Raw genomic sequence first — 9,838 nt, 5'->3', positions numbered from 1 at the left:
CAGGAATCAGCAAAGGACCCATCACTCTCCCCAGCCACTCCAGGTGGCTTTACCAAGGCAGTATAACAAATGCCACTCCTGCTACCTTTGAATCATAGAATTACAGAATCAACCAGGCTGGAAAAGACCTTTAAGTTCCTCCAGTCCAATCATTGCCCAGCACTGCCAAGGCCACCACTGACCCATGTCACTGTGGGCCTCGTCTACACGGTGTGTGAACATGGAGTTTTCCTCCTTCAGGCTCTGAAAAGGGGTTCAACATGGAGAGCATGACTGATAGTGTTCTGAGTTTCCTGCTTGGCAGCTGAGCAGCAGGCACTGGGCTGCATGCTTTTAGCCTGATGTAGGCATGAATTGAAATGTGTTGGAGGAGATGGGTTGATAACAATTTCCTCCTCTGTGTGGAAGGAAAGACCAGACCAACATCTTCTGATCTTTCTCCACGGATGCATCATTTGCTTTAACTGAAGTGAACTTAAAAGCCAGATAATTCTCCATGACATGAATAATTAAACCATGAGATTCATTATCACAGGCCAAACCCGAGGCCATGAATACAGCAGCATTTATAAGAACAGTAGAACTATACAAAGCTCCAATAAAGCACAGCTAAAGTTTTGAAAGGCATAGTAAACCTTGCGATGCCAAACTTGGCCACATTAAAGGTTGCCAGTCACCAGGGATAAGTTCTCCCCATAAGTATTTGTTTCACATCACACTTTGATATCAAGGCTGGAGTTTGCGAACTCCCTTGTTGCCAATTGTAACCCAGTAAATGGGCCAGGCCATTGATGCAAATCAGGATTGCATTTTCACGTCCATAAAATTCCAGTGAAATCAAAGAAAATTGTTGCTGCTTTCTAGTTAAGATGTTTTATACCACAAATAACCAGTGTTCATTCAAGAGCTGAAAAAAATCATATTCATAGGTGTATGTGCATCACAGATCTAAGTGTTCAAGACAGTGTGTGACTTAAAGGAGCCATTATTAGTAATAATATTTGCATTTTTATAACACTTCCCATTTTGGCTGTTTAAATGCCACATGAACATCAGCGACTAAAGCCTCCCAGAAATCCTGTGAGGCAGGACATCATTGCCTTCTACTTTACAAGCAGAGAATCAAAGAATCACAGAATCATGGAATCAGCCACGTTGGAAAAGACCTCTAAGCTCCTCCAGTCCAACCGTTGCCCAGCACTGCCAAGGCCACCACTGACCCATGTCACTGAGGGCCTCGTCTACACGGGGTGTGAACACTTGCAGGGACGGTGACTCCAGCACTGCCCTGGGCAGCCTGTTCCAATGCCTGAGCACCCTCTGGGGAAGGAATTGTTCCTCAGCTCCATCTAAACCTCCCCTGGTGCAGCTTGAGGCTGTTTCCTCTTGTCCTATCACTTGTTCCTTGGGAGCAGAGACCGACCCCACCTCACTGCAACCTCCTGTCAGGCAGTTGTAGAGAGCGATCAGGTCCCCCCTGAGCCTTCTCTCTCCAGACTAACCCCCCAGGTCCCTCAGCCGTTCCTCATCACACTTGTGCTCCAGGCCCTGCACCAGCTCCATTGCCCTTCTCTGGCCCCGCTCCAGCACCTCAATGTCTCTCTTGCAGTGAGGGACCCAGAGCTGAACACAGGATTCGAGGTGCAAGAGGAGGCAATGTCTAAGTGCTTGCAGCATTTCAAGCCCTCTCATTTCCAATGGACTCAAAAAAAGGTGTTTCCTAAACTGCTGCACCATGCACTATAGCACGTGTCAGCAAAATGCTGCGTGCTTGCCTCCCGCTGTTGATTATTAGAGTTAAATCAAACCAAAAAGCCACTAGATGGGAGTCTTCCATCCCTTCTGCTGAAGCCTGGGAAAGGGCTTTCGCAGCTTGTGCAGAGCAGAGAGAATTTTCCAGAATACCTGGTTTCTGCATAGAAACTCCCATGTCCTATTTACCCTTCAAGTTCACTGTTGGACATAAAGAATACTCACATGATTTCCAGGAGGATTGAAAGGCTAATGCCTACTGGGTCCCTCCACAACCCTCATCCATGAGGTCTTCCAAACATTAGGCTTTTTTATGCTGTTTTTACAGTTCAGGTTTGTGTGCAGCTTTGAAAAGCCCTGGTCTTCCTCACTGAGTATTCGGCATTAGCTGCCGGACTATGGCAGGGGAGTCAGGTATTGACCAAATCCTCAGGGGGATGGTACCAAGGTTCTACTGTGGAGCAGGTAAGAAGTCACCTCAAGTACCTCAATAAGCCCACAAGATTTCTGCTGAAAAGCTCTTTTAAAAAGCACTTTGTCTCTGTACAGAGGCAGAAATCCAGGCAGCGGCAAATCACCAGCTATTCCCTGCTTCCGCTTTCATTGCAGCCCAAAAGCCATTTTCCACTGGATTCAGCCTCTAAATGTGGCCATTAACATACCTCTGAGTGGCACCGTGCAGCTCACATGAGTTATTGTTACTTTTGCTCATGGGATGTTCCAAATTCCCTCAAAGACATTCATTTTCATCAGACTTTAGGTCAGATATTTGGCTCACTGATGGAGGCAAATGGGTTTGTTTTGACAGGGCAGGGCAAATCACAAGGCAGCTCCTTGATTTGAGTCAGGAAAAAGAAATCAAAGGTCCTGTGACAATCCAAACCTGTGTGAGTTGGCAGGAATACAAAATACCTTCTGTAGGAAAAAGGAAAAGGAAAAGAAGGAAGAAAGCAGTACAACCAAACATTCAGAGTTTGGGTCAAAGAACTGCCTCTAGCTCCGTGCTGCTGCCGTGTAAAAACTAAATGTATTTCCTCCATCTTTCAGGAGAAACTTAGGTCTCCTGGTGCATTGGGACCCAAGGATGGCAAAGCAGCACGTCCCCAGTGCTGCAGAAGGGACAACCCGGGTGTTGGGGGCCAGTGCTGGCAAAGTGGGGCTGCAAAAAAGCAGGGAGAAGGAAATAAGGGGTTGAACAATGTGCCAGCAAGCACATAAAAGTCTCCTGTACCAGTGTGCTGCCCAGCAGGGCTGGCTGGTGTCCCATGAGATACCATCTTCTTCCCATACCTGTGGCTTTTGTAACATATCTGGCTCCTGCTCTCCCTCATTCTCCCATGCTGAAACCGGGGCATTTCTGCCCAGTGGCCGTGTTCTCAGGACCTCTCTCCTCTGTCTAGGTGCTATTTGCCTGCAGTGTGTTGGAACTGCATGTCTCTGATGGCCTATCCCTCTATCCTGTGGGTTGGAATTGGCCAAGAAACCCAACAGTTAGTGAGGAAAAATTGGCTGCCTGTGCAATGGCATGAGATCTGGTTCCTTTGGAAGCCAAGCACCGAGCTGGAGCTGGCAGGAATGGAGCTCCAGCCCCAGGCCCTCAGCCACAACCACCTTCCCTTTCTGTTCCCAACAGTAAGCAAGAAGTAAGCAAACCACTTCTTTTAGCTCTTGTGCCTCCTCAGATTTAGAAGATGTAGAGTGCTTTTAATGTCATGATCCATTATGAGCTTCTCAATGTGGGGAATAGGTCATTCCTCCAGATCTCTCCTTGTCAGATGCTTTCACAGATTTCATATTTGCTTGTCCCAGCATCTGTAAGACATTTGGAGCAGTAAGCCACTTTTTGTGAGGATGAATAATCATTACCACATAGAAATGCTTCAGCCTTGCATGTTCACCTTCACCCCATCATGGAGCAACAGGCTGAAGAGCAGGTAGGACCATACTAAGGCAATGATCCCACTTGTGGTACTTCAGATAACTTGTCTGGACGCAGCCTTGATTTCTCCACATGGCATGGCCTGTTTCACCTCAGGGCAGCAAAATGCTTCAGGGGCTTTGCAATCTCATTTAGTGGCAGACTTAATTATCTAAAGAAAGATTTCTGCTTCAAGAACTCTCCCTTTTAATCCCGCTTAAAAAGCTGCTTTTATTCATGTGGTAGCTTAGTTTCAACTGCAAATCTCCATGGGTATGTCCTGGAAAAGAACAAAGAGATGTTCGGTTTAGCTCCTCCAGAGCGACATGATGGGCCATGAGAAGGCTGGAGTCCCCAGATAGCTATTTGCAGAGGTGAACGCTCTGGTACTAAATTCCACGTGGTTTGGGTCACTTCCATAGCTCAGTGCATGTGGGACTCCAGGGCAGGCAGGGGTCTTTTTAACCTTTTTATCATTTCATATATTATTTTATATATATGTGATTCAAGAAGAATCACAGCAAGCTGCTAAGTCACAAACCTTTCAGCTTTGCTTACCCCTCAAGCATCTCCCGGGCATTAAAGATCCACCCCAGAACCATAGCAATGATACCACAGTCTTATTTGCTCAATCTGTTCAAAGCATTTCCCATTCAGTGTAATAATCTCTGAAGACTGCCTGCTTCTCAGGTCTCATACGTATCGCAAGAGCTTACAGGATCCCATCAGAGAAGGAAAACAACGCTCTGGGAGCTGAGGACGGCTCGCAGGCAGCATAAGCAACAAGTATTCCTTGGCTCACTGAAGAGGATGACCCTGCAGATGCCTGCTGATATGGGAAGTAGAATAGGAACTGCATAAGTGCTGCTTAAACTGTATCGTGGAAATATAAGTGGGACTTAAATGATGACCGTACCTCGCGCACAGTAATGAATTTTGCCCCTTGTGACTATCCGATGATCAGAATAAATGTGTTTCCACAAGAAGATGAGTGCTTGGGACGAATGAATTTGGTGACAAATTACAGTCTATTTGCAGAGAATTTGTGAATTTATAGGTACAAATGTAATTGATTACGTTGTCTGGGATGAGTCACTCGAACAGCCCTAGGCTAGAGGATTATTTTCAGACTCCAAGCTATACATCTGCTAAAGACACATGTACAGTGCACGTAGCTAATGTGCTGAAGCTCTTCATTGCTTGAGCTCTGTTGTCTCTTTCTTCTAGGTGGGCGAAGCAGTCCTCGAAAATGCTCGTCTCATGCTGCACACTGAGAACATTCAAGCCTGTGCTGAAGATTTTAAAGACAGGTAAAATTGTGGTGGCACCAAGCTGGCCACTTTCTTCGAACCTTTACCTTGGCAAACCCCTCCTCTATGACAGAGTAATGCTTACTGAGTAGAACTGGCTCATTCTTTTGACTGTTCATAGAATCACAGACTGGTTTGGGTTGGAAAGGACCTTAAGATCATCCGGTTGCAAGCCCCTGCCACAGGCAGGGATGTCTCACACTAGACCATGCTGCCCAAGGCTCTATCCAGCCTGGCCTTGAACACTGCCAGGGATGGAGCATTCAACCACCTGGCTTGGCGTTGTAACAGCAAAATAATTCTGATGCTAACATTATTTGGGAATATTTTGAATATTTAAAGTAAATCTAAAGTAAATTTAAAGTGCACATAAATGTGCACAAGCAAAATTACGCGAGCTATTCTTTGACATACAGACTTTGGTCTCTTACTAACTGTCATTTGGGTTAACATTTAATAAACGCAAAATTTCCCTGTGCTTTTTAGTTGTAATTTTCAGTCCCACATAAATGGGTTTGGAAACCACAATCATTCTGCTGCAGCAGCTGAAATGCAAGAACCACACCACTACACATGTCTGCATGGAAATGTTAGATAAGAAAACAGAAATGGGCTGCATTGGTTTTCCTCATCTTTACTGAGAGAAAGAAATAGCAGAAGAAGATCTTAAATACTGGCAAACTACTTCTTTTAATGTCCGTCTGTTCTCAAAACCTGATATTCATGTACATGAGTGCATGAAGCTCTTCAAATTTGACTCAGGAGACGTGATCTTTCCAGCTGTTCCCCATAATGGACTTGTTCATTTACAAATAGATTTTTGCAAGATCTGGCACACAAATTGTGTTTCAGACTAACTGGGTTTTAGTTCCTATGGTTTTTATCATCCCTTTTAAACTTCTGTCTCTCTCTGGTATTATTTTATTTAATCATCTCAAAAAGTGTGTTAATCATGTTCTGAGGTTTGCCTTTCATTTTAGAAAGGTACCACTCTGCGATACTCATTTGACGGCCTTATGTCCTACACTTACAGTGTAAGCACACAGTCTCCATCACAAAACCCATGTCACATCAATCCACTGCATAGGAGAAGGTCCTAATTCTCACTGGAATCAGCTACCACTTTCCCAGGCTGTTGAACTACCAGCAACAAAGGTGGCTCTCAAGTGGCAGAGTGTGGGGCCAGTTTATGAAGCTGTCTCCCATCTCAGCTGCCACCTTCCCTGTCTAACCTCCCTGGCCACTAGGTGCCCAGGTTAGATGGGTTTGACACAAAAGCCTCCCACCCAGGGAGATCAACCACATCTTCAATGGAAAGCCTGAAATGAAAGGGCAGAAACAAGAGTGATACAGCAAGCAGCACTGTAGAATAGCAACCTGCTAAAGTATGCCTGCCACAACCTTTTCCTACCACTGCAGCCATGGTTTAGAAACGAGTCATTTGCTTTAACAGCAATTCTAGTTGACAAACCAACCACTCGAATTTCCTCATTCTTTTGATACTACTACATTTTAAGGATGGGCTGGGGCCCTGGAACATAGACCAGACTTCCATCAGTATCTGTGTTAGTAACAGTAATGCATTTGACATGCATGTGTTTTCTTTAACCATAGCTCTCACAAGTTTTCATGTAGATGAAGGAGCAGTTGTTCTCATTTTACAGCCAAGCAAACAGAGAACAAGCCACCCATAGTCATACTGTATATAAATACCACATGCCTCTCTGTGCTTGTTCAGGAATCCTATCGGGCTGTAAGCATGGCAGCACCGAGTGCAAATGTGGCCTATTTTATTACACTCTGAGTTAATGACAGTGTACTTTGGCAGTTAAATTCAAGTACAGTGAGACCAGGTGAGAGCAAAGTATATCTTCTGTTGCTCTGTCTGGGACGCAAGGTAATTAGCACAAATGGTGCCAGGTTTTTCTTGCTGAGCTGTGCTGGATTAAGGTTTGGGGTTTTTTGTGTTCTCTGCAGGTATGAAAATGAGCAGCCATTCAGAAAGGCAGTGGAAGATGAAATTAATTCGCTATATAAAGTGATTGATGATGCTAATTTAACTAAAATGGATCTGGAGAGTCAGATAGAGAGCATGAAAGAAGAACTAACTTTGCTGTCAAAGAATCATGAAGAAGTAAGTCCAGACTTGGGACACTGCAAAGCCAATGTGTGCCTGTTTCATCCGGTTGGTATCATACATTTAGTGCAAAACAAGCACTAAAAGCTCTGCCTGCCATGTCTGGGCCTGGGGATTCTTCTGAAACCCACTGTTATTTCTGTCTCTCTGTCAACTTCAAGCACTAACCTGTAAGGCACAATCAAATTGCTTACATTTAAGTCTTAAGTCTTTCATATCTGATAAACATGACATGGAAGAGATGTCACTTCTTGGTAGATGCCACACAGTGGTCACAGGGTTGCACGCATGTGGACATGTCAACAGTGAGGTCTGATCCTCAGCCAGAGATGTAAAGAGAAATGAGTGTGCAGGGAACAAGCTGTGGTTCTGCTGCACTAACACTGAGCATTAACCAGGTTCTGAACATGCCCTGCTTGGCTTAGCAAGCTGCTCAGTTCCCACAACAGAGTCTCTCCTGAACAACACACCCCAGAAGCAAGACAGAGGCACAGGCAGCTGGAAGGGAAGCCCATTATTACCCAGTTTTGCAATGCCTTCCCACTTACTTATTACATTCACCAGCACTATTTGCATGAAGGTGGTTTATTGCCTTCAGCAGGGGTTTCAGGATCAGACCCAAATCAGTCTTTTTACTGATGGGGGCTCAGATATGGAGCTACTACTAATACCACGTAAGGGACAACAAGCAATTGTGCTGATGCTTCAAAAGTAAAAGGCAGCTTGAATTGAGATGGTTCATGGAAGCAAGGCACTATCCTACCTTACATTCCTTCCAGGTTATTTCTCCAGCCACAAGATTTCAGCATCACTGGCAGGTATATGAAGACTTGGCTTGCCAAGATGAGGTTGCTTCATCCCCTCCCTGCTTTCACAGATCTAATCCCAAGGCTGGCATTTTGCAGAAAATAACCTATGGCCCTGTCACCGCTGCACAGCATGAGAAAAAGAGAAATTGTTTTAGATAAGAGGGAAAACAAAACATTGATAGAAATACACAAGATCCCCTTTAAGCCTCTGTCTATATTCCTGAAATCAGAAAAGCTGGCACTAAGGCTGTTCTCTGCCCATATATATGGCATTACAAGGACACCACCTTCCCAGCAGCTTCTCTTGCTCCACATTTAGCCAGTGAGGAGCCCTTGCAGGATAGAAGGATGCTGCTTTCCTTACTCATTTGGAGTATCTGAGCAATCTCAGCACAGACCTGGCTTTCCCATGGCAGCAGCACCAGGGGAAACTGCTCAAGAGAAGTCAAACAATAAAGGCTGGATGTAACTATTGCAATTACTCCAGCTGAGCTGTGGCACAGTGAAGTCCCAAGGACTTTCCTGAACTAATTCCAACTTTACATTCCTCCAATCCATGTCAAGTCCTTTTGAAGCTCTTGTGAACATAGAGTGAACACATTTTAATGCTTTCATTCTTACAGATTCCCGTCCATTTTTCCCCAGTATTGTCACTGTCAAGGGCCATTGCTTATAAACACAGTTACCAGATGTTCTTACACTACTTTTCGTTTTGCTCACACCAATAGCACATATAAATAGATTGATGTAAAAGGCTTGTGGTACAGATAGTTCAGATACATGTGCAAACCTCATTTATTTTTGTGTTCCTGAACACAAGGTACAACTGATATGCTACCTTTAAGTGTACAGTTCTAGACACAGTAATTCTCTACTGCTTATATGTTTTTGGAGCACTTATGTGTAAAGAAGACAGAATGCTGCCATGGAGAAGGAGAGTGCTCTTCATCTAACATGCACATGCATAAAAGCACACAGGTGGCTCACACAAGCTGCTTTGCACAACTTGTATATCCCAGTAGATGCCTGCCTATGTTGTTGCATGGTGCAGCAGAGAGGGAAGAGCAGGGGTTGATTTGCTGTAAGATGTTAGTTCCTTGACCCAATGTCCACACTGCAGCCTTCCTGGCAGTACAGTTGTGGTGGGTTTGGGCCCCAGGTTTGCATTGTGCATGTGTCAGGCTCTGACTGCTGGAGAAACTTGCCACTGTGAGGGAAGTGCCTTGATGCAGGGCTTCAGCCTCCTTCCACCAAAAAGAAAACCACTTTCAGCACCCCAGAGCTGAAGCAAGACTCCCCATGCAGATGCAAGGCAAATCCATATATGACAAAGAAACCCTCCAGTGCACTAAATCATTAATGCAGAGATTCCTTTCAGGGCCAAACTTAATGATTCTCTCTGTGGCACCAAACAAGCTCTTCCTCGAGCCTCTCTGAAGTCACCATTCAATCGTTCAGTTTGCTTTCTTTTATGTCTGTCATTTTTGTTCAAGGATGTGAAGGTATTATACAAGCAGCTTGCAGGATCTCAGCTGGAAGAACTGGATGTTCCCCTGGGAAGTGGCCTGGACGACATCCTGGAAAAAATCAGGATCCACTGGGAGAGAGACATTGAAAAGAATCGTGCTGAGACAGGAGCTCTGCTCCGTACCAAGGTAAGCACAACAACATCGCAGGGCTTAAGCAAGCACTAACCCTGTCTAATACTCTGAAGTAACTTTGAGGGTTGGGTCTTTGGTTTCTCCTTGAAACAAAAATGGTGGTAAAAATCTAAAGGATTTTGGTCCAAGTCCATGGGAATGTACACACAGTGTGTGGCTTTCTTGGGAGGCAGAGTTAAGCAGCAGTGGGAATGACCCTGCTGATACCACAGGTATCTGTGGGAGGCTTCAAGGGCTCTGAAATGTTGGCT

General features: G+C 44.9%; 1 protein-coding gene across 1 annotated transcript in view; it reads left to right on the top strand.

The window, feature by feature from the left end:
• Positions 1-9,581, top strand: part of BFSP2 (beaded filament structural protein 2, phakinin) — a gene marked incomplete at both ends in the record, with an annotated part of 13,612 nt that extends 4,031 nt beyond the window's left edge. The window contains 3 exons of the mRNA XM_010012081.1: positions 4,898-4,980; positions 6,958-7,114; positions 9,420-9,581. Of these exons, the coding sequence (XP_010010383.1) occupies positions 4,898-4,980; positions 6,958-7,114; positions 9,420-9,581 (402 nt within the window). The remainder of the gene's footprint in view (positions 1-4,897; positions 4,981-6,957; positions 7,115-9,419) is intronic.
• Between the last annotated feature and the right edge of the window lie 257 nt (positions 9,582-9,838).

This window comes from Nestor notabilis, unplaced genomic scaffold (assembly GCF_000696875.1).
Source record: "Nestor notabilis isolate BGI_N333 unplaced genomic scaffold, ASM69687v1 scaffold10813, whole genome shotgun sequence".
Classification (NCBI taxonomy): Eukaryota; Metazoa; Chordata; class Aves; order Psittaciformes; family Psittacidae; genus Nestor; species Nestor notabilis.
This window is presented reverse-complemented; position numbering and strand designations above follow the sequence as displayed.